The sequence below is a fragment of the Manis javanica genome, chromosome 11, assembly GCF_040802235.1.
Source record: "Manis javanica isolate MJ-LG chromosome 11, MJ_LKY, whole genome shotgun sequence".
NCBI lineage: Eukaryota > Metazoa > Chordata > Mammalia > Pholidota > Manidae > Manis > Manis javanica.
In genome coordinates, this window is record NC_133166.1 from 35,288,476 (window position 1) to 35,314,188 (window position 25,713).

General features: G+C 37.9%; 1 protein-coding gene across 3 annotated transcripts in view; it reads right to left on the reverse strand.

Annotated features, from left to right (window-relative positions):
• Positions 1 to 655: 655 nt before the first annotated feature.
• Positions 656 to 25,713, reverse strand: part of CYP2R1 (cytochrome P450 family 2 subfamily R member 1) — a 28,656-nt gene continuing 3,598 nt past the window's right edge. Inside the window, exons 2-5 of one of the 3 annotated variants that reach the window (XM_037026678.2) lie at positions 8,396 to 8,537; positions 4,851 to 5,483; positions 3,930 to 4,259; positions 656 to 3,086 (exon numbers count right to left, since the gene is read on the reverse strand). In XM_037026678.2, the coding sequence (XP_036882573.2) occupies positions 2,911 to 3,086; positions 3,930 to 4,259; positions 4,851 to 5,483; positions 8,396 to 8,537 (1,281 nt within the window). In that variant the 3' untranslated portion in view covers positions 656 to 2,910. The remainder of the gene's footprint in view (positions 3,087 to 3,929; positions 4,260 to 4,850; positions 5,484 to 8,395; positions 8,538 to 25,713) is intronic. The other 2 variants (XM_037026679.2, XM_073216248.1) reach the window with 2 other exon arrangements.

A 25,713-nucleotide genomic window follows, 5' to 3' on the forward strand; every position in this document is an offset into this window, starting at 1 on the left:
CCTGTGAAGAATGAACTTCCATCTCTACCACAGCCTTCGTCTATGCATGGCCTTATCTATGGTTACTTCAGTATTCCATTTACCTTCCATCCGTTAGAACTTGAAAGAATCTGATTCACTAATATCACTCTCAACCCCATTCTTAATGTCTATATCCCCTTTTCTACCTTTATGGTTATTTCAGTGGCATTTGAAGAAAAGTAAGTGTGCTCAATAGCCATCTTGAATCAGAAGCTAGATTTTCAATATTCTAAGTAGTAGCTCACCACTAACTGATGAGAGACAAAGACTTCCAGGGCAGAAGGTTCCCACTACTGTTACTATGTAGTTCCAAGAAAAGGTTTTTTCATTATGGATTACCTATTAATTCATGTTATTTTGTATTATTGCCAAAATGAAGCATTTTATTTTTAACCACATTTAACTGGCTCCAAACAGTCAAGAGCTGACAGAATATGAAAAGCTTTATAAATTGTAAAAGTATAGTATAAATTATTGAGTAAAAAAATGTTGAGTAAAACATTTATAAATTGTACAAATGTAAAAATTTATAAATTGTAAAAGCTTTACAAATTGTAAAAGCTTTATAAATTGTATAGTATAAATTATTGAGTAAATAGGTATTGAGTAAAAAGAACATGGAATGAAAAAGAGCATGCCTTTGCTATGAACTAGAGGAACCACTTCCCTGTCTGAACCCATTTCCTTGGCTATTAAATAAGCACATTAAGATTAAAACTCTACAGTGTTTAAAGTTATAAATATACATTTTTTGTGATTTTTGTCAATTAGCATTAACTTGATTTGGGGAAAATATAACACTTCCTCAAATATAAGATAAAGAAAATAAACAGCATATTCTCCATTCTGTGCAGGTTCATCAGAGTTCTTACGAAATAATGGTGGTATTCAAAAGCAAAATAAGGCTTTCTCAATTTTGATTACAACCTACTCCAGTTCACTACATTTCTTTGCTCAGTATGAATACAAGGCCTCCAGGTCCCCATTCTGTAGAGTTCAACTTAGGCATTTACAGGAGATGTGACAATAAGTAGGAGGCCTAGTGATGAGGGATTTGCTGTGTCAAAGGAAGAGCAAAGATCAGGAAGCAACCTGAATGAACGTGCTTGTCAGTATTCAGGGAGGTGGGCTGGAAAGCTGCTTGGCTTAGCAGGTGGTCAGAGGGCAGTGAAGTAGATACTGTAATTAGCCTCCTAGTCAGGAGTTCCTCTTCTCTTCATAACTCCCCTTATTTTTATTTAGGTAACTATACCAAATGATATTTTTGTTTAGTTAACTACTAACTATATTTGTGTTCTTACTGTAGCACATGTACTTTGGGGGAAGCCGACTCCATGAGCTCTAGTCATCAGGCCTAAGTGAACCATAATCCCACTCGCGAAACGTGGTTTTACTGGATGGGGCATAGATCTTGGTTAGGACCTATGGGACACTAAGAACAATTTTTGATAAACATCTGAAAAGCTCCTCTGATCTCCCAAAATAATCAAAAGCTCATTACAAGGAGGTGGGCAAAGCATATGTACATCCTTAAGATAAAGCTGATACCACATAAAAGGAAAAATTGAGGGATGCAAAGAAACAGGATCTCTTATTACATCATGGAGTATCTGGGTTATACTTACCCTAAAATTGCCACACTACCTCCAAATTTGTCCTTTATTAAGTAAATTTACACAAGATTTTTTCCCCCATGCAACAAAAGAAACTGCAAAGATTCGACTTACTACACAGAAACTTGAAAATATTCAACAGATGAAGTCGAATAAGGCTAAATTCATATTCTTAACGGAAGTCATTATCTGCATTTACTCTAAGGCTTCAGATATTCATGAGCCAAGTTATAAGAGACAGAACCCTACTGTACAACTTTAGAAGAAATAATGTAAAAAAAAAACCCATAAATGAGTGAATATACATACCAGTTTGATTAGGACAGTTGCAGTTTACCTTTGTTTTACCAGCATAATTATTAATAGAAGCCATCACTGTCATGTGTCCAAATGTATGTATACAGTTGCCCTGGGTCTAAAGCACATTTTTTGTAGTATTATCTTTAGAAAAATAAATGTAATCCAAGGGAATGCCTAGAGACCATTAAAAGATAAAAGGATTCAATCTTAAAGCATTGTGACTAGTTTTGGAAAACAGTGGTACTAGGGATAATGTGCCTACAAAAACCTAATAGTTACATGTCATTTTAAAATACATTATTGTAATTGCCTAGCTACTGAAATGCTGCTATGGGGATAAATATTCAGAGGTCACAGATACCCTCATTTGTAGGAAGAATGATGCAATTCTAATGAAGATATAGTAGGGAAAGATTTGAAAGCATTAGCAGGTTCTACATTAAATATATAGGTATTTCTTCTGTCATCTGCTACCATGTCTAAAATACATCTGTACTCCAAACTCATTTATTTGCGTTCTAATTTCTTGTTTAGTTCTCTGTTAAACTGGACTAATACCACACAATCTATTAATGACAATACCTGATCAGAAGGGAGCTGGCACTGGCATTTAGAAACAAAGCTCTCAGAACAGGAGCAAGATGGGGTCAAAACGGGATAAGGAGTATCTTCTGGTGCTCAAAAGAGACTGAAAAATCAGGCTCTGCTCAGGGTAACCATGGTCCTTTTTAGTATCTTAAGCAAGACCTGTTATTTGTATCTTTGTTTTTCTCAACAGATAATTCTACTGTAGAAATCATAAAAGCTTGAAAAAAGTCTTAGCTAATGCTTATGCTTTAGTACTGTTTTAAAGACACATCTGTGTTCATTTGCCTTTCTGATGCTGTAGCTTTGGTCCAAACATACACACTGATTAGGTTAAGCAAAGTTCAGGGGTGAGGCAAACAGTCTTGTTCCAAAAAATACTCATGCAGTTTCAGCGTCTTTCTGCACAGATGAGGTAGGGTTGGGGTTGCAAAGTCATGCCTAACCTGGGCTTCAGATTTGGAACCAGTTCATGTGGGAAATGCAAGTGAAACCGCTGAAGCAATGCTGTGAAAAACAGGAACATTTCCATCCGAGCCAGCTGTTCTCCAAGACAATGTCTTCTCCCTTGACAGAAAAAACAGACATCATTAATATTTTTAAATCCACAATAGTTACCAAGATTTATGCCTAACATACAGGTGCTATTCATAAATCTGGAATTTAAAGAATGTTAGAGAAAGTTATGTTTATGAGAGGATCTTCTTAAACCCAAAAGAAAAGAAATTAGCACTTTAGCTCTCATAGCCAATTTCTTTCACCTTCTTTTGCGAGGTCATGGACTTTTATAAACTTACTAGTCCCATTCCCCACTTTGTACATTGCAACAGAGCTTAGGATATGCCATGAAACGTCTAACTTGAGGTGTGGCATTTTGTTCTATAGATCCAGGAGCAGTGACTAAATATATACTCCTCCCCAGTGAAGGGAAGAGTCTGCAGTCCGTCTCTCATGGGTCTTGGGATCTGTGTACTTTTTCAAAGCAGAAGCAGTTTTTTTGGAGATGAGGTGCAATAAACTAGGAGCCCAGAGAGCTACATTCTACTTTCTTTTTTTCTCCAAGTTAATGGTGTTCTTCCCCTCCCTCGGTCTCCGTTTTTCAATCTACCTGTTACTTCCAGCTCTACAAGTTTTGATTACAAGCCAAAAATGCACAAGAAAAAGTTTCAGAAGAAGCCAGAGCTTTTCAACAGTTTCTCTCTAGTTACTAAATTAAGGGTTGTTTATTTTGAATAGAAACCGATATCAGTGACCTCTAATTAAACCATTCTCTCCTGTAAAAATCAATGTTATTTTCTCAGAGTTGGAATATTTAATTGTACAACAGAATGTTTCAGATTAAGATGTTATACATGATGAATCATCATTATACTTTGTCCTAAAGTTATGCCCCTGTGAAAGTTTTCTTACCTAGGGAAAAAGGAATGAAAGCTTCCTTCTTGGCAAAATATCCACTGCTGTCCAGAAATCGCTCAGGGTAGAATATCTCTGGGTCTCTCCAGTACTTTTCATCAAAGTGTACAGAATAAAGATTTGTAATTATTGTTGTGCCTTTAGGAATGGAATAACCACGCACAACTGCATCTTCAGAGGTTGCATGGAAAATCCCTAATGGCACTATATTACAGAATCTTAAAACTTCATGCAAAACTGCCTCAGTATAAGGCATTTTGCATTTGTCATCCCAAGAAGGCTTCCCACTGGGTCCTATAATTAAATCAATCTCTTTCTGAACTTGTCCTGTCAGAGAAAAATTGTTCAAGTTATTATACAATTCTTAGATCTACAGTAATTTCCCTTTGGGGTAAAAAAAAGGATGACTTACAAGCCAACAGGGTATAGGTATACCCAGGTTCAGATTTTTCCATTATCTGGGAGTTCTATTTAAATATATGCCATACATCTTACATTACCAATAGCCAATGTTCTCAGTAACTTTGTTGTGAAAAACACATCAGAAGTGATAAAAATAATAATTAAACAAACCTAGAACTGAAGTAACATCACTTTCAGCAAGGAAAACGGTGGACAAAATTTGAATTAAAAAAAAATAACAGTGGGGGTTCAGGTCCCAGCTCTGTCATTTCCAGTGGCTGAGCTTGGCCAAGTCAGCCACTCAGCCTTTTCTCTTATTTGTAAAATTGGCATAAGACCTACCTCTGAGGTTTTCACATGAATTGAGTAATAGATTTGAAGACTCTAGAACTATTAAATATTTTTCTTCTTGGCTAGGACAGCAGGAATTTCTAAATAAAATGCTTTGTACATGGCCAAAGACTCTAAAACATGTCTTAGCCTTAAAGGTAAGTAAGAGATCAAGAATATCCTCACCTTGAATGTGAGGATAAAGGGCCATGAAGAGAACTGCCCACCGCAGCACATTGGTTGTAGTTTCAGTTCCAGCGATGATGAGTTCACCCACGGAGAAAATCAGGTTTTCTTTGGAAAAAGTAGATGACGGGTCATTTTTACCTCGATCCATCTCATCTAAATAAGCATCAACAAAATGCTGAGGTAACTGAGGCTTTCTGTTGATGGAAGCTTTTTCAATAAGCCTGGAGAGAAAATCATAGACCACAACTGCATTTCTGAACAGCTGTTGATGTTTTCCAAAAGGGAGGACACCAATCCACGGAAAGGCATTATACAGGAAGACCGAGGCGCTGGCAGCCAGTTCCACATTGTCACTGAATAACTCAATCATATGCTGAAAGTCAGTGTCTTCATAAGTGAATCGTTCTCCAAAAATGATCAGATTGGTAATGTTTGAAACAGCATTTGTTATTAATTGTTTCAAGTCAAAAGGTCTACCTTTGTAGGTTTCAATAGCATCAATGAAAAATTTGGTTTCTTCTAAGATTTTGGATTCAAAAGACTTCTGGCCATATCCAAAATAGCGAAAGCTGTTTACAGCTAATCTTCTGTGATCAACCCATCCTCGGCCATATCTGGAATTGAGTAAGCCTGAGAAAAAAAGAAAGATTACAAATTTTTACCATTCTTATAACCCTGTATCTAACAGCTGAAAATGAAAATGCTATGGAGTAGGAAAAAAAGAAGTAAGATGGTTAGTCTTTCTTAGTCATTCTCTATGTCATCTTTCTTTAAAATTAAAACTAGACCTAGTCTTCTCTGCTACCATTAGCCATAGAAAATTATAAAGATAAAACTTACCTACTTTTCATCTGGGTACAGGCAGAAAAGACCTGTAATTCTCCTGCCACATGAAACTGGACAGTCTTGTGTAATTCAACCTGGGTGAACTAGGCCTGGGTAACTGGATTGTCTAACTTTTACTGTAAGCCTATTTTACAAAAGACAAATGGCTGCATGTTCCATGGGCAAAATTTTATCCTGGAGTAAACAAACACCTGAAAACTATTCTAGGATTAGAAATTTTCGGTTTTAAGAAACTGGATTTTAGAATACAAATTTCCTCCTGTTACAGGCATATGTTACTTAACAAGATAACTTTCGCAGAGGGCACGGGTAGCCTGAATGAGGTATCAGTGTGATGGAAATACTCAAGCCAGAAGGGGGACAGTATGGATTGTATGTTTGTGTCCCCATAAAATTCCTACATTGAAGTCTAATCCCCAATATGATAGCATTAGGATGTGAGGCCTTTGAGGGGTAAATAGGTCATGGTTAGGTAATTAGGTAGCTAGGCGGAGCCCTCATAAATGGGATAAGTGTCCTTATAAGAAGGAACAGGAGATTGCTCTAGGCCATATGAGGATACAGGGAGAAGGAAGCTACCTACAAACCAAAGAGCAGAGTCTTTATAGACATCAGATCTGCTGTGCCTTGATTTTGGATTTTCCAGCCTCCAGATATTTGGGGATAAATATTTGTTCAAGTCACCCAAACTAAGAAGGAGGGCAAACATGAAAAACTTCTAATTTGATACTACTTGCCTTAGAATTTCAGAGCTTCTACAGTATATTCTGCTGTTCTGATGTGGCTACTACAGAATATTTTCCCTTTAAATTAACTATCAAGAAAAAACCCAACATCTTTAGCATATGTATTTATTTAACATGTACTTTACTCAAAATTTCATAACTGGTACATATATGTACTTATGAAATATGTCATGTTCTCTTGTCTACATGAGGTACCTATGTAATTACATTCTAACTTCTGTGCAACAAGTTTTAAAATTGGAGCTTATGATAAAGTTAACCATCTATAAGGAGGTCTTCAGTGCTGTGCAGCCATTTTCTATTGCCATAGTTCATTCTCTTTTCCATACTCCCAAATAACCATTCAACAAATACTCATTCAACATGTATTTATGGAGCACCTACTGTGTCCTAGGCAGAGTTAAGTATCACAGATATATGAGTGAACAAGAGAGGCAAAGATCCCTGGTCTCTTACATACCAGTGAGGAGAGGCACACAAATAAATAACATAGCAAGGAAGGAGACATAGGGTGGTCAGGGAAAGCCTCCCTAAGCTGTAAGTAAAGACAAAGGAGAGGAGAGATTGAGTTTGGCAGATATCTGGGGAAAGGTCACTGCTAGTAGAGGCAACAGCTTTAGTGCAAGGCACTGAGATGGGAGGAATCCCTAGAGAAAAGTATGCATATGGGATGCATGTACAAGAAGGTACACAGGGGCTTTGTTATAATCCTACACAGGCCAACCTGTATGCCCAGGCATGAGCTAAGCCCATACAAGGGCAACTTTTCTTCCAAAGAGTGGGCTAGTGGTGGTTTTGATTTCCCAGTTCCAAGTTTAGTGCATATGTATGTTAAAATTAGACATATAACTTTCTACCTATTTTTCTGTTTTTTGAAAATCTTAAGTTGAATACTTATTTTATCTTTACAACGAAAATGGTATAAACTATAAACTTATAGCTCTGAAATATATATAATACTTTATTCCAAATATAACTCCAATCACATCACCTTTCATTTTCATAATTTCTTTAAAGACCTTCTATTGTAATTGTGGCATAATTTCTTTTTTGGCCTAATTATTATTTAGAAGTGTATTTAAGGGCCAGAGATTTATGTTTTATTTATGATTACTTTCAAGTATCATTATACTCTGGTCAGAGAATTTGTTCTTAAAATTAGTGTTTGCATTAGTTGATTTGCTTTGCAGTTTAAGTGGTTAATTTTATTTCTTTCCTTTCAATCAATGTTTTCATTTTTAAGATATTATAAGCAAGATACTGTTAAAATTTTCTTTGAAATTATTATACTGTGATGCTCTCATTAAATTACAGAGATTGGACACCATTATTGTACATTTGCTCTTAAGTATTAAAGCCATTGTATCTAACTTCACCATTCTATTGTAGGCTTCCTGTTGCTTTCTTTTCACTAATTCTGTTAACTTTCAGCCTTTCTCCCTGTTGAATATGGATCAAATACTGATCAACATTAAACCATACAGAATCCTAGTCCTTTACACAAATCCTACAATTCTTCATTTACCTATCATGTAGATGAGTAGTTAAGAATGGCTGCTTTGGGTTCCATAAACTTATGATGTATTTACAAAATACATCAACAAATATTCAAGACTGGCTTTCAAAACACTTTTGATTCAAATGTGTGCGCATGTGTGTGTATTCCTAACTCATTTCACAAGACCTGCAGATATTATTAAATGCTAATTCTTTATTATTTACTGTATTTATTAGACCTGGATCACAACAGGAAAATTAGCATGTAGTGGTCTAAAGTAGGAGTATAATGCAGCCTGAACAGCCCTCAAATATTAGATTCTGCAGCCAAAATTAATTAATTAATTCCTATTAATCAGTACAATGGAATCCAAACTGTACTAAATTTAAATAAAATAAGGAATGTGATTTAAAATAGTTTAGTAATCACTAAATAGGGGACAATAAACATACCTCCCATTTTTGTCATCTTCATGAATAAAGGAAGGCACGGTCTGTCTGCAAAAATTTCACTTTGATGAATAAGGCATTCCTTTACCACATCATAGCCATTTAAAACAACAGCTGATATACCTCCAAGATCTAAACTGAAGATCTTTGAGAAGAAAAGAAAAACAACATTTAAATAGAAAAATGTATGGAGAAATGTAACAATGGAAATCCACATATACTAAGCCCAACTCTTCTGGTATGTCACTTCCCTGAAAGTGAAAGCATTTATTACTCAACTGACAGCAGTTGGAGAGCCTTCTCTCTATAAGGCATACTACATAATACATCTCTACATGATTTCATTACACATTCGGTGCTTGAAGATGTGTAAGTATAATGGAAAGAGTACTGGACTCATGAGGTCTGGGTTCTAGTTTGAGCTTTGCCATTAAATATATATAGGACCCTGGGATAATCTTTAACCTTTTTGGGTGCCAAAGTTGCCATAGAAAATGTGATACTTGATTTAGATGCTCTTGAAGGTTCATTCCAACTCAAACATCCAATGATATTTGGAATCTCTTTTTATTTCTAAGATGAATGAGGAAGCAGCACCATCTACACGCCACTTTTAACTGCAGGTTTAGATAGTGGAGGGGACTGTCAAAGGCCTGAGAGACTACTCTGAAGTATAAACACATTGTAACTAGGCTCATTTGTTTTTGGGCCCCGGAATTCCATGAAGTTAACTTGGAGAACCCCAAGGAAATCTGACCATGGAGAAAAGACATTCACCTTACAGGCACAGGTGGCTGTCCCTCAGCTGAGGAGAAGGCAAGGCAGAATATCCATCCTACACAGTGTTGGAGCTGATCATGTGCTTCACTTCAGGTTCACTTACAATGTCACAACTCTTGCAGTCTATTTAGCCCAAGATAAGGGCCTAGTCCAGTGAGGGAACAATGCTACCTTATCAGTGGGATCCACTCAAGGGTTAGCTGAGAGCTTTTAGAGCTAAAGTACTGAATCCAGCCTTGTTTCTGTGCAAACAAGTAGAGTAATTTAGCCATGGTGTACTCATTTGGGAAAAAAAAAACCAGGAAGGCATAACACTACAGAAGTTCAACAGAAGTAGTGACAGCAGCAAAAGTGATGAAGACCTCCAAATAGTGACAATCAACCAGCTGAGCAATGGAGTTTTTGGCATAAGGATGGGCCTTAACTCAGCTGTGGGTACATCCAGAACCTTGAAGAAGCATGGACTGCTTATGACAAGCAGTGGTATTAGTTGAAAGTGGCAGTGTAACAGCACAAAGGGATAGACACCAGCTGAGCAGAGGTAGGTCTCTTTCAGTTTCTTAAGCAGGAATGGAATGGTCTTTTCTCAGAAGTGTAATTTTAGCAGCTATAAAGGAAAAAAAAATCCTCCTCCTGTGTTTTCCCTGTACTTGCAATACTCTACTACAAGACTGCTGATTCCAGACATGTGGATTTTACATATCAAGCAATTCTGGGACACCAGTTAGGTGACCTACAATTTACCTCAATTCTTTCACCAACTACCCAGAGATAGTGTCTTCCTGGGAAAAGTATCTGATCCTACAGGCTAAGGGCTCAGTGCCAAACGCGTGCTCCTTCACTTCAGGTGTCAACTGGAAGTCCAGGTTATTACCTATGATTCTGACCAACAGGCTATAAATCAGAGGTCCCATGACTACCTCCTCAGGTTTGTTTAATTTGCTGGAATGGCTTGTAGAACTCAGGAAAATATTTTACTTACTACATTACCAGTTTATCATAGGAGGATATGTTTAAAAAAAAACAATTCAACTAAGTAAATTTGAAGATCTAATTGGCTTTATTAAGTAATTCATGAATTCAGCAGTATCCCATCTTGTAAGTAGAGATGCTCCAAGGAGTTCTACCAAATGGAAGGTTTTTATAAACAGGACAGGGCAAGAAGTTATTAACAAAAGAAAAGGGACTATTTCAGGCCTGGTCATTTTCCATTAAGGGGATGTACATGTGGTCTTATCATGCAGATTACCTCATCTTCTTCAGAGGGAATGGAGGGGCTCATGTGACAGATTACCTCATTGGTGCTGACTAGAAAATTCCTGATGGACATCTCTGGGGTAGGTTAAAATTGCAATTAGGTTAGGTGTTAAACCCTGGTTTGGTGACTTGGCCTAGCAGAAGTAACTCCATTTTAGGCCTGTAGTTTTCTTTCTTCCTTTCTTTCTTTCTATTTATCATATATCTTCGGCCATTTCCATTCCTTCTACTCTGAAATATCTTTTCATATCACCTTACCAATTATCTACCGTTTTTTTCTTTATTAGAATATCATTGATATATGATCTTATAAAGGTTTTACGTACACAACACAGTGGTTCAACACTCACCCATATTATCAAGACCTCACTTGCAGTCACAGTCTATCAACGTAGTAAGATGTTATAGAGTCAGTAATTGTATTCTCCATGCTGTACTGCCTTCCCCGTGACCTACCTATATTGTGATTGTGAATCATACTGCCCCTTAATCCCCCGTCTCCCTCCCCATCCACCGTCCCCCACCCCTCCCCTTTGGTAACTACTAGTCCCTTCTCTGTGTGTGAGTCTATTACTTTTTTGTTCCTTCTGTTTTGCTTTGTTTTTATAATCCACAAATGAGTGAAATCATTTAGTATTTGTCTTTCTCCACCTGGCTTAATCACTGAACATAATACCCTCTACATCCATCCATGTTGTAGCAATGGCAGGATTTCTTTAATTTTTATGGCTGAATAATATTCCATTGTGTATATGTACCACTTCTTCATCAATCTGTCTATTCATAGACACATAGGTTGCTTCTATATCTTGGCTACTGTAAATAGTGATGCAATAAACATAGGGATACAAATGTCTTTTTGAATAAGGGATCTTGTTCTCTTTGGGTAAATTCCTAGGAGTGGAATTACTGGGTCAAATAGTATTTCCCTTTTTAGATTTTTGAGGAAACTCCATATTGCTTTCCACAAGAGTTGAACCAATTGACATTCCCACCAACAATATAGGATTCCCTTTTTCCCACATCCTCACCAGTATTTGTTGTTTCCTGTCATTTGCATAGTGGCAATCCTAACTGGTGTGAGGTGTTATCTCATTGTGCTTTTAATTTGCAATTCCCTGATGATGATGTGGAGCATTTTTTCATGTGCCTGTTCATCATCCATATTTCTTCTTTGGAAAGGTGTGTGTTCAGGTCCTCAGCCTATTTTTTAATTGGGTTATTTGCTTTCTGGATATTGAGGCATAAGAGTTCTTTTTTTAAATTTATTTTGGTATCATTAATGTACAATTACATGAGCAACATAATGGTTACTAGACCTCCCAATTATCAAGTCCCCACTGCATACCCCATTACAGTCACTGTCCATTAGCGTAGTAAGATGCTAGAGAGTCACTACTTGTCTTCTCTGTGTTGTACTGTCTTCCCTGTGCCCCCTCCCCACATTATGTGTGCTAATCTTAATGCCCCCTTTACCCCCTTATCTCTCCCTTCCCACCCATCCTCCCCAGTTCCTTTACCTTTGGTAACTGTTAGTCCATTCTTGGGTTCTGTGAGTCTGCTGCTGTTTTGTTCCTTCAGTTTTTGCTTTGTTCTTATACTCCACATATGAGTGAAATCATTTGGTACTTGCCTTTCTCCACCTGGCTTATTTCACTAAGCTTTATATCCTCTAGCTCCATCCATTTTGTTGCAAATGGTAGGATTTGTTCTCTTATGATGGCTGGATAATATTCCATTGTGTATATGTACATCTTCTTTATCCATTCATCTACTGATGGACTCTTAGGTTGCTTCCATTTCTTGGCTATTGTAAATAGTGCTACGAAAAACATAGCAGCACATATGTCTTTTTCAAACTGGGCTCCTGCAATCTTAGGGTAAACACTAGGAGTGGAATTCCTGGGTCAAATGATATTTCTATTTTTAGTTTTTTGAGGAACCTCCATTCTGCTTTCCACAGTGGTTGAACTAGCTTACATTCCCACCAGCAGTGTAGGAGGGTTCCCCTTTCTCCACTTGCTCACCAACATTTGTTGTTGTTTGTCTTTTGGATGGTGGCCATCCTAACTGGTGTGAGGTGATACCTCATTGTGGTTTTAATTTGCATTTCTCTGATGATTAGCGATATGGAGCATCTTTTCATGTGCCTGTTGGCCATCTGAATTTCTTCTTTGGAGAACTGTCTGTTCAGACCCTCTGCCCATTTTTTAATTGGATTATTTGCTTTTTGTTTGATGAGGTACTTGAGCTCTTTATATATTTTGGATGTCAACCCTTTATCGGATATGCCATTTATGAATATATTCTCCCATACTGTAGGATGCCTTTTTGTTCTATTGATGGTGTCCTTTGCTGTACAGAAGCTTTTTAGTTTGATATAGTCCCACTTGTTCATTTTTCCTTTGTTTCCCTTGCCTGGGGAGATATGCTCATGAAGAAGTTGCTCATGTTTATGTCCAAGAGACTTCTGCCTATGATTTTTTTCTAGGAGTTTTATGGTTTCATGACTTACATTCAGGTCTTTGATCCATATCGAGTTTACTTTTGTGCATGGGGTTAGACAGTGATCCAATTTCATTCTCTTACATGTAGCTGTCCAGTTTTGCCAACACCAGCTGTTAAAGAGGCTGTCATTTCCCCACTGTACATCCATAGCTCATTTATTGTATATTAATTGACCATATATGTTTGGATTAATATCTGGCTCTCTATTCTGTTCCACTGGTCTATGGGCATGTTCTTGTGCTAGTACCAAATTGTCTTGATTACTGTGGCTTTGTAGTAGAGCTTCAAGTTGGGAAGCGAGATCCCCCACTTTATTCTTCCTTCTCAGGATTGCTTTGGCTATTCAGGGTCTTTTATGGTTCCATATGAATTTTAGAACAATTTTTCCAGTTTGTTGAAGAATGCTGTTGGTATTTTGAAAGAGATTGCATTGAATCTGTAGATTGCTTTAGGCAGGATGGCCATTTTGACAATATTAATTCTTCCTAGCCAAGAGCATGGGATGAATTTCCATTTGTTAGTGTCCTCTTTAATTTCTCTTAAGAGTGTCTTGTAGTTTTCAGGGTATAGGTCTTTCACTTCCTTGGTTAGGTTTATTCCTAGGTATTTTTTTTAAATGCAATTTTGAATGAAATTGTTTTCCTGATTTCTCTTTCTGCTAGTTCATCATTAGTGTATAGGAATGCAAAAGATTTCTGTGTTAATTTTGTATCCTGCAACTTTGCTGAATTCAGATATTAGTTCTAGTAGTTTTATTAGAGTGGATTCCTTAGGGTTTTTTATGTACAATATCATGTCATCTGCAAATAGTGACAGTTTGACTTCTTCCTTACCAATCTGGATGTCTTGTATTTCTTTGTGTTGTCTGATTGCCGTGGCTAGGATCTCCAGTACTATGCTGAATAAAAGTGGGTAGAGTAGGCATCCCTCGCTTGTCCCCAGTCTTAGGGGAAAAGCTTTCAGCTTCTCACTGTTAAGTATGATGTTGGCGGTGGGTTTGTCATATATGGCCTTTATTATGTTGAGGTACTTGCCCTCTATACACTTTTTGTTGCCCTCTATACACTATACATTTTGTCAAGAGTTTTTATTATGAATGGGTGTTGAATTTTGTTGAATGCTTTTTCAGCATCTATGGAGATTATCATATGGTTTTTGTCCTTCCTTTTATTGATGGTGGTGTATGATGTTGATGGATTTTCAAATGTTGCACCATCCTTGCATCCCTGAGATGAATCCCACTTGCTTATGGTGTATGATCCTCTTGATGTATTTTCTAATTCGGTTTGCTAATATTTTGTTGAGTATTTTTGCATCTATGTTCATCAGAGATATTGGTCTGTAATTTTCTTTTTTGTGGTGTCTTTGTCTGGTTTTGGTATTAGAGTGATGCTGGCTGGCTTCATAGAATGAGTTTGGAAGTAGCCCTTCCTCTTCTATTTTTTGGAAAACTTTAAGGAGAATGGGTATTATGTATTCTCTAAATGTCTGATAAAATTCAGCGGTGAATCCATCTGGCCTGGGTGGTTTGTTCTTGGGCAGTTTTTTGATTACAGGTTCAATTTCTTTGTTGGTAATTGTTCCATTTAGATTTTCTGTTTCTTCCTGGGTCAGTCTTAGAAGTTTGTATTTTTCTAGAAACTTGTCTATTTCTTCTACATTATCCAGTTTGTTAGCATATAGATTTTCATAGTATTCTCTAATAATTCTTTGTATTTTTGTGGTGTCCCTTGTGATTTTTCCTTCCTCATTTCTGATTCTGTTTATGTGTGTAGAGTCTCTTTTTTTCTTTATAAGTCTGGCTATGGGTTTATCTATTTTGTTTATTTTCTCAAAGGACCAGCTCTTGGTTTCATTGATTTTTTCTATTGTTTTAGTCTTCTCAATTTTATTTATTTCTGCTCTAATCTTTGTTATGTCCCTCCTTCTACTGACATTGGGCCTCATTTGTTCTTCTTTTTCCAGTTTCAATAATTGTGAATTTAGACTTTCTATCAATTTGGGATTGTTCTTCCTTCTTTCAATAGTCCTGGATTGCTATATACTTTCCTCTTAGAACTGCCTTTGCTTCATCCCACAGAAGTTGGGGCATTGTGCTGTTGTTTTCATTTATCTCCATATATTGCTTGACCTCTGTTTTAATTTGGTCATTGATCCACTGATTATTTAGGAGCATGTTGTTAAGCCTCCATGTGTTTGTGAGCCTTTTTGTTTTCTTTGTACAATTTATTTCTAGTTTTACATCTTTGTTATCTGAGAATTTGGTTGGTAGAATTTCAATCTTGTTGAATTCACTGAGGCTCTTTTGTGGCCTAGTATGTGGTCTATTCTGGAAAATGTTCTGTGTGCACTTGAGAAGAATGTGTGTCCTGCTGCTTTTGGGTGTAGAGTTCTGTAGATGTCAGGTCCATCTGTTCTAGTGTGTTGTTCAGTGCCTCTGTATCCTTACTTATTTTCAGTCTGGTTGATCTGTCCTTTGGAGTGAGTGGTGTGTTGATGTCTCCTAAAATGAATGCATTGCATTCTGTTTCCTCCTTTAATTCTGTTAGTATTTGTTTCACATATGTAGGTGCTTCTGTGTTGGGTGCATATATATTTATAATGGTTATATCCTCTGGTTGGACTGACCCCTTTATCATTATGTAATGTCCTTCTTTATCTCTTGTTACTTTCTTTGTTTTGAAGTCTGTTGTCTGATACAAGTACTGCAACATCTGCTTTTTTCTCCCTACTGTTTGCATGAAATATGTTTTTCCATCCCTTCACTTTTAGTGCGTGTATGTTTTTGGGTTTGAGATGAATCTCTTTTAAGCAGTATATAGATGGGTCTTGCTTTCTTATCCATTCTACTGGTCTGTGTCTTTTGATTGGTGCATTCAGTCTATTTACATTTAGGGTGATTATTGATAGATACGTACTTACTACCATTGCAGGCTTTGGATTTGTGGTTACCAAAGGTTCAAGGGTAGCTTCTTTACTATCTAACCGTCTAACTTAACTCACTTATTATGCTATTATAAACACAGTCTGATGATTCTTTCTCTCCCTTATTATTCCTCCTCTACTCTTTATATGTTAGGTATTTTATTCTGTACTCTTTGTGTTTCCCTTGACTGATTTCAGGGATAGCTTATTTTATTTTGTGTTTAGTTAGTATTTGGTTGGTCTACTTTCTTTGCTGTGGTTTTATTTCCTCTGGTGACATCTATTCAGCCTTAGGAGCACATCCATCTAGAGCAGTCCCTTTAAAATACACTGTAGAGATGGTTTATAGGAGGTAAATTCCCTCAACTTTTGCTTATCTGGAAATTGTTTAATCCTTACTTCAAATTTAAATGATAATCTTGCTGGATACAGTATTCTTGGTTAGGGGCCCTTCTGTTTCATTGCATTGAATGTATCATGCCATTTCCTTCTTCCCTGTAAGTTTCTGCTGAGAAGTCTGATGATAGCCTGATGGGTTTTCCTTTGTAGGTGATTTTTTTTCTCTCTCTGGCTGCTTTTAATACTCTGTCCTTGTAAAAAAAATTTTTTACCATTTTAATTATTATATGTCTTGGTGTTGTCCTCCTTGGGTTCCTTTTTTTGGTAGATCTGTGGACTTCCATTGTCTGAGATACTATTTCCTCTTCCAAAATGGGAAGTTTTCAGCAATTATTTCTTCAAAGACACTTTCTATCCCTTTTTCTCTCTCTCTTCTTCTGGTACCCCTATAATGCAAATATTGTTCTATTTGGATTGGTCACACAGTTCTAGTAATATTCTTTCATTCCTAGAGATCTTTTTAACTCTATCTGCCTCAGCTTCTCTGTATTTCTGTTCTTATTTCTATTCCATTAACAAGTCTCTTCCACCTCATCCAGTCTGCTCTTAAATCCATCAATTGTTTGCCTCATTTCTGTTGTCTCCCTCCAAAATTCATCCCTTAGCTCTTGCATATTTCTGTTCCTCCATCAGCATGCTTATTACTTTTATTTTGAGTTCTTTCTCAGGAAGATTGGTGATTTCAGTCTCACCAGGCCCTCTTTCTGATGTTTGAGGGATTTTAGGCTGAACAAGGTTATTCTGCCTTTTCATGGTGATGGGAGTGTTCGCCAGTGAGTGGTGCGTGTGTCAGCTGGAAGAACAAAGGCCCTTCTTGCTTGCTGATTGCCTTGCCTGTCTCTGCTGCCTGTGCTGGTCAACCACACACAGGGAGCAGCCTCTGGGTTAATCTCCTGAGCTGCCATGGGCGGGGTGGCCCTTGGGGTGGCCTAGGGCACTGGCAGGGGTTGCAGGGAAGCAGTGCATGTTTGCCGCAAGAACAGAGCCTCTTTGTGCCTTCTGGACTCTGTGCCAGTCTACACTGTCTGTGTCGGTAAACTGCACGCAGGGGGCAGCCTCTGGGTTTGTGCCAGTTAGCTGTGCACAGTGAGAAGCCTCTGTGTAGTTGCTGTGGGCGGTGCCTCTCTCCCTGGCTGTTCCACAGCAATGGCAGGTCAGCTGGTTTGCTTGCAGTGCTTGTGGTGGGGAGGGAATGAATGACAGGTTGCTTATCACCATGAGGGGTCTGGAGCTGCGTTGCCACCCAGGGGGTTAGGGCACTTAAAGTTCCTTAAAGTTCTCAGCCTGCTGGGCTGAGTGTGCCAGGACGATTTTATCCACCTGTTAAACCCTTGTCCCTTTAAGACTTTTAAAGTGCCCACTTTTCTTTTGTCCCAGGGCAGCCAGCTTTGGGGACTTGTTTGCAGTCTTAGTCTTGGATTTTGCTTTTCCATTCCTCTAATATCCAGTACACAATGCAATATGTGTCTGTGCTCCTGGTGCATATTACTAGGGCTGGTTATTTAGTAGTCCTGTGCTTACGCTCCCTCCCCACTCTCATTCTTTTCCTCCTGCTGGTGAGCTGGGGTAGGGGGGAGTGCTCGAGTCCCGCCAGGTCACAACTTTGTATCTAACCCTTTTCTTGAGATGCTGAGTTCTTGCAGATGTAGATATAGCCTGCAATGTTGTACTGTATCTTCTGGTCTTTCTTTTATGAATAGTTGTATTTCCTGTATTTTCAAAATACATGTGGTGTTGGGAGGAGATTTCTACCACCCTACTCAAGCCACCATCTTGAGAATCTCTCTGGCATATGAATTTTTTATATATTTTGGATGTTAACTCCTTATCAGATAAATTATTGACAAATATATTCTCCCATATTGTAGGATGCCTTTTTGTTCTGCTGATGGTGTCCTTTGCTCTACAGAAGCTTTTGAGTTTGATGTAGTCCCACTTGTTCATTTTTTATTGTGTTTCCCTTTCCCTAGGAGGTATATCCAGGAAAATGTTGCTCGTGTTTATGTTTAAGATTTTTGCCTGTTTTCTTTTAAGAGTTTTATAGTTTCATGACTTACATTCAGGTCTTTGATCCATTTTGAGTTTACTTTTGTGTACGGAGTTAGAAAATAATCCAGTTTCATTCTCTTATATGTAGTTGTCCAGTTTTGCCAACACCAGTTGTTGAAAAGGCTGTCATTTCTCCACTGTATATTCATGGCTTCCTTATCATATATTAATTGGCCATATGTGTATGGGTTTATATCTGGGTTCTCTATTCTGTTCCATTGATCTATGGGTCTCTTCTTGTGCCAGTACCAAATAGTTTTCATTACTGTGGCTTTGTAGTAAAGCTTGAAGCCAGAGAGTATAATCCCCCCAGCTTTCCTCTTCTTTCTCAGGATTGCTTTGGCTATTTGGGGTCTTTTGTGGTTCCTTATGAATTTTAGGAATATTTGTTCTAGTTTGTTGAAGAATGCTGTTGGTATTTTGATGGGGAATGCAGTAAATCTGTAGATTGCTTTAGGCAGGATGGCCATTTTGACAATATTATTCTTCCCATCCAGAAGCATATGACAGATTTTCAACTTCTGGTGTCTTTTTAAATTTCTCTCCTAAGTGTCTTGTAGTTTTCAGAATAAAAGTCTTTCACCTCCTTTGTTAGGTTTAGTTCTAGGTATTTTATTATTTTAGATGCAATTGTAGATAGAGTTATTTTCTTGAGTTCTCTTTCTGGTAATTTGTTGTTAGTATATTGGAATGCAACAGATTTCTGTTTACTAATTTTGTATTGGGCAACCTTGCTGAATCCATTATTCATTCTAATATTTTATTGGTGGAGTCTTTAGGGTTTTCTAAGTAGAGTATCATGTTGTCTGCAAACAATGACAGTTTAACTTCTTCCTTACCAATATGGATGTGTTTTATCTCTGTGTTGTTTGATTTCCATGGCTAGAACCTCCAGTACTATGCTGAATAAAAGTAGTGAGAGTTAGCATCATTGTCTTGTTCCTGATCTTAGAGGAAAAACTTTCACTTTTCACTGTTAGTATGATGTTGCCTGTGGGGTTGTCATATATGGTCTTTATTACATTGAGGTAAATATCCTCTATGCCCATTTTGTTGGGTGTTGTTTCATGAATGGATGTTGCATTTTATCAAATGCTTTTTCTGCATCTATTGAGATGATCATGTGAGTTTTGTCCTTTTTGTTGATGTGATGTATGATATTGACTGTTTTATGATTTTTTTAAAGTTCTTGAACAAGTTTTATTAAATATATACTATCTTATAATGGATTTTAAAAAAAATTTGTAGCTCGATACTGTTGTCAGTGGTTTTCTTTTGGTATCATTAATATACTACATGAGTAACATTGTGATTACTAGAGTCCCCCAATTATCAAGTCCCCACTACATACCCCATTACAGTCACTGTCCATCAGCATAGTAAGATGCTATAGAATCAGTACTTGTCTTCTCTGTGTGATTTATGAATATTATACCATCCTTGCATCCCTGGAATAAATCCCACTTGGTTATGATGGATGATCTTTTTGATGTATTTTTTATTTCAGTTTGCTAATATTTCATTGAGTATTTTTGCATCTATGTTCATCAGGGATATTGGTCTATAATTTTCTTTTTTTTGTGGTGTCTTTGTCTGGTTTTGGTATTAGAGTGATGCTGGCCTCAGAATGAGTTTGGAAGTATTCCCTCCTCTTCTACTTTTTGGAAAACTTTAAGGAGGATGGGTGTTATGTCTTCTCTAAATGTTTGATAAAATCCAGCAATGAAACCATCTGGTTCAGGGATTTTGTCCTTAGGTAGTTTTTGTATTACCAATTTAATTTCATTGCTGGTAATTGGCCTGTTCAGATTTTTTGTTTCTTCCTGGGTCAGTCTTGGAAGGTTGTATTTTTCTAGAAAGTTTCCATTTCTTCTACAACATACAATTTTTATCATGTAATTTTTCATAGTATTCTCTAATAATTCCTCATATTTCTGTGGTGTCCATAGTGATTTTTTCTTTCTTATTTCTTATTCTGTTTATGTGTGTATACTCTTTTTTTCTTGATAAGTCTGGCTAGGGATTTATGTATTTTATTTTCTCAAAGAAGCAGTTCCTGGTTTCATTGATTCTATTGTTTTATTCCTCTCAATTTTATTTACTTATGCTCTGATCTTTGTTATGTCCCTTCTACTGACTTTGGGAATCATTTGTTCTTCTTCTATTTTCTTTAATTGTGAGTTTAGACTGTTTATTTGAGATTGTTCTTGCCTCTTAGGCCTGTATTACTATGTACTTTCCTCTTAGAACTGCTTTTGCTGCATCCCACAGGTTTTGGGCTGTTGAATTGTTGTTGTCATTTGTCTCCATATATTGCTTGATCTCTGTTTTAATTTGGTCATTGATGCATTGATTATTTAGGAGCAGTTGTTAAGCCTCCAGGTGTTTGTAGGCTTTTTTGTTTTCTTTGTGTTATTTATTTTTAGTTTCATAACATTGTAGTCTAAGAATCTGCTTGATACAATTTCAATCTTTTTAATTTATTGAGGCTCTTTTTGTGGCCTAGTATGTGATCTATTCTGGAAAATGTTCCATGTACACTTGAGAAGAATGTTTATCCTACTGTTCTGGGGTGGAATGTTCTGTAGATGTCTGTTAGGTCCATCTGTTACAATGTATTGTTCAGTGCCTTTGTTTCCTTAGTATTTTCTATCTGGTTGATCTATTGGTGTAAGTGGTGTGTTAAAGTCTCCTAAAATGACTGTGTTGCAGTCTATTTCCCCCTTAAATTCTGTTAGTATCTGTTTTACATATTTAGGTGCTCCGATATTGGGTGCACAGATATTTATAATGGTTATATCCTCTTACTGGATTGACACCTTTATCATTATGTAATGTCCTTCTTTGTCTCTTGTTATTTTGTTTTGAAATCTATTTTGTCTGATATAAGTACTGCTACTTCTGCTTTTTGCTCCCTATTATTTGCTTAAGTACCTTTTCCCATCCCTTCACTTTTAGTCTGTCTGTGTCTTTGGGTCTGAAATGAGTCTCTTATAGGCAGCATATAGATGGGTCTTGTTTGTTAATCCATTCTGCCATATGAATTTTGATTGGTGCATTCAGTCCATTTACATTTAAGGTGATTATTAATAGATATTGACTCATTGCCATTGTAGGCTTTAGATTTGTGGTTACCAAAGGTTCAAGGACAGCTTCCTTACTATCTAACAGTCTATCTTAAATCGCTGATTACTCTATTTCAAACACAATCTAAAGGTACTTCCCCTGTCCTTTTCTTCTTCCTCCTCCACACTTTATATATTAGGTGTCATATTCTGCACTTTTTGTGTATCCCTTATTGATTTTGTGCATAGTTTATTTAATTTTATACTTGCTTGGTGATTAATTGGTCTACCTCCTTTACAGTGGGTTTATTTTCTCTGGTGACAGCTATTTAGTCTTAGGAACATTTCCATCTAGAGAAGTTACTTTAATATATCCTGTAGGGTTTGCTTAATGGTGGTGAATTCCTTCAACTTTTATCTGAGAATTGTTTAATCCCTGCTTCAAATATAAATGATAATCTTGCCAGGTAGAGTACTCTTGTTTTGAGGCCCTTCTGTTTCATTACATTAAATATATCATGCCATTCCTTTCTGACCTGCAAAGTTTCTGCTGAGAAGTCTGATGATAGTCTGATGGGGTTTTCTTTATAAGCAATCTTTTTTCTCTCTCTGGCTCCTTTCAATAATACTCTCTCCTTGTCCTTGATCTTAGCCATTTTAATTATTATATGTCTTAGTATTGTCTTTCTAGGGTTCTTTTTGTCGGGAGATCTCTAGGCTTCCTTGACCTGAGTGTCTACTTCCTCCCACAGATTGGGGAAGTTTTCAACATTTCTTCAAAGAGACATTCTATCCCTTAGTCTCTCTCTTCTTCTTCTGGTATGCCTATAATGCGAATATTATTCTGTTTAGATTGGTCACACAGCTTTCTTATTATTCTTTCATTCCTAGACATCTGTTTTTCTCTGTATTTCAGCTTCATTGTTTTCTTACTCCCTAATTTCCAGATAACATACAATTTCTTCAACCTGTGTAAGCCTGCTATTGATTCCCTCCACTGTATTTTTCATTTCAGGTACTGTATTCTTCAGCTCTCTGTGACTTTTTTGGAGGCCTTCTATCTTTTTGTTGAGGTCTTCCCTGAGATCTTGAATACTTTTCTGTAGATCCATGAGCATGTTTATGACTTTTACCTTGAAGCCTTTGTGTGTGTGTGTGTGTTTCTCCTATGGAGTAATAGCTTTGTGTAGGAGACACCATCTAGTGCCCAGAAGCTCAATTTCTTATGCTGGAGCCCCAGCTGTTGGTGTGAAGCAGGAGGAGCAGCTGTCTGGCTTGTAGTGATCTGATTTCAGGTGGGCTGTGTGGGCCATCAGCTGATCATGCCAGCAGGAAGAATTCTCAGAGCTGCACCACTGTAGTTGCTGTGGGTAAAGCCGCCCCAACCCAGCTTGCAGGAATGGCAGGGGCCACAGGTGAGTGGGACAGGCATGTGCCAGGAGGAAGAAGCTCCTGGGATTGGCTCCTATAGTACTTATGTAGCTGGGCCAAAATAGGGCTGAGAAGCTCCCTCTGCCTTCCTGGCTGCAAGGCCTGCCTCCATCGCTGGGTCAAGTGGGCTACATGCACAGGGGAGAGCTTTGGTGTTGCACTGCTGGAGCTGCTGTGGGCAGAGTCGCCCTCCATCCAGCCTGCTGCAATGGTGGGTGCTGCTGGTGAGCCAGACTGGTGCCTGCTGAGATGAAAGAGTTCCTGGGGCTGGCTCCCACATGCAGTCCCCTGGCTAGCCTGAAACAAGGCTGAGAAAGTCGGGAGGGTCTTCCTCTGTGTACCCAGGAGAAATGTCTGATTTTACTGCCAGCTGGCAGGCCATGCATCACAAGAGGTGGCTTAGGGACTGCATTGCCAGTTAAGAGTGATAGAAGCTCCTGAGAGTTCCTAACCTGTTGGCCTGAGGGGAGGTTGAGGGGGTATTGTCCACTTGACCTTTCTCCTAAACAGAGAGCACTGTGTAACCCTTGCCCCTCTGGGGCCCCCCTTGCTGCTGGAAAGTCTTTCAAACTGCCCACTTTGCTTTTTTCTCAGGGGGTCTGATAGAGTGTGCCTATTCTCCACAAGCAGCTGGCATCTCAGCCTCTCCAAGGGTTCCATCTGTCTCTGTTGTCCAGCCCCACTAATCAGCAGAATACCATGTAATATGGGTTCATGTTCCCGGAGCAGATCTCCAGAGCCAGGTGGTCAGCAGTTCTGGGCTTCTAATCCCTCCCAGCTCCATTCCTTTTCCTCCTGCCTGTGGGCTGCAGTTGGGGGAGGGCTTGAGTCCTGCTGTATGACGGCTTTGCCACTTTACCCTTTTCTGTAGGGTCTTCTCTTCTTCCCAGATGTAGGTAGTCAGTTCTGCAGTCTTCAGGTCATTTTCAGGTTTGGTTATATTTGCTATATATTCGTGTTCTATGTGCTCTTGGGAGGTGGTTTTTGCCTTGCCTTCTTAGTCTGCCATATTTTTCCCAGAATCCCCTGTGGTTTTCTTTTTAACATATACAACTCAGGAATAGCCATATGGAAGAAATGCATAGGGCAAGGAATGGGGAAAGGATGCAGAGCTTCCATACCCTCTCCAGGCATGCTACCCTCAGATCACCAGCATGTGTTCACCAACATGGAAGTTCTCTGAACTCTGTGATTCAGGGATTTTTATGGAGGCTTAATTACCCAGGCATGATTGATTAAATCACTGGCCATTAGTTCAACCTCCAGCTCCCCTCCCCTTCCCAGAAGTAAGAGGATAGGAATGAAAATTCCAACCCTCTAATCCTGGTTGGTTCTCCTGGCAACAAGCTCTCATCCTTAGGGGCTTTCAAAAAATTATCTCATTAGTATAAACTCAGGTGTGGTTGAAAGGGGCTTCTTATGAATAACAAAAGATACCTTTATTATTCCTAACACTTAGAAAATTCCAAGGGTTTTAGGAGCAATGTGCCAGGAAAGAGACAAGTAACAAATATATATTTCTTATTATAAATCACAATATCACAACAGAGATAACAAAAGAATTCATTAGTGAATGAGCAGTTGTCCTATTGCAGGAAAAAAAAGAGACTGATGGTTTTACAAAGATGGTAAAAGACCCTGGGATAGAATGTTGTGTTAAGTGAAAGAACAAACAGGAGAGTCATATTTCAGGGTGAAGCTGTCAGCCTGTGGACACTAGCATCATAAAAACCAAGGAGGAGCCATGGCTTAAGAAAGTTGTTATGCAATCCACCTGTACTCAGAAACTTGAGATGGTCTTCTATTTGAGGGTAAAACAGGGTAACTGTTACTTGAACTAACATCTATCCTGGTATACACTTTTTCAAGGACTTCTGGTAAAAATTTGTGAATCATATTGTAGAAATTTCTCCTTAAACTGTTTTGCTCTTTGGAAGGGTCCAAGATTAGTCTCATATATTTTATTAAATAATTTTTAGTATTATTATGGACTAGTTATGATACTGAGAAGGAAACAGTAACACCTGCAACACTTTCCTTCCCTCTAGAAGTCAGTCTATGATCTTCATGTTTCTTCTCCTCCCACCTAACTAGCTCTACCCACAATTTTTCACTATCTCAGTTAATGACCACTTCATCTACCCTTCAAGTTGTTCAGACCCAGAAATGCCCACAAACTGCCTATGTGACTCCATTTTTTCTCTCAAGCCCTACATTACTGCTCAGTAGTCATGTTCTTTCTTTCAGAATATAAACTGAATATGACAATTTCTTACCACTTCTATCACTGACACTCTGATCCAGGCCATCTTCATTTATCCCCTAGGCTATCACAATAGCCTCTTAATTTATCTCTTTTCTCATCATAGTTGATTCTCAACATGGCATAATACTGCTTTGTGGCCTTTGTACTTGTTTTCTTGGCCTGGAATGTCCTTCTCATAGATATCTGTATAGCTTTCTCCTTCATTCCCTTTAAGTCTTTCCTTCTCTGCAGTGAGGCCTGCTCTGAATAACCCATTTAAATTCCCCAGGCATCCTCCATTTCCCCTATCCTAATTTAATTTACTTCATGCTCTGTATTCTAACATTATGTAATTTTTAAAATCGTGTTTATATTGTCTATCCCCCCACTCCTAAAATGCAAGCTACACCTGGGCAGATGTTTTACCTGTTTTGTTCACTGCTATATCTTCACATCTAGGACAGTACATAGTATATGATTACAACTGATAAACATATGTTGAACTAATGAACAGTGGAGACATATTTAAGCATATTATAGCACCATGAGAAAGTGCTAATAGAGGAATGAAAAGTGCTGTTGATGAAATGGACAAATGATTGCCACACACATTTTAACCTTTGCTTGGGTTGTTTTCTCATTTGGAATGCCTGCCTTGATTG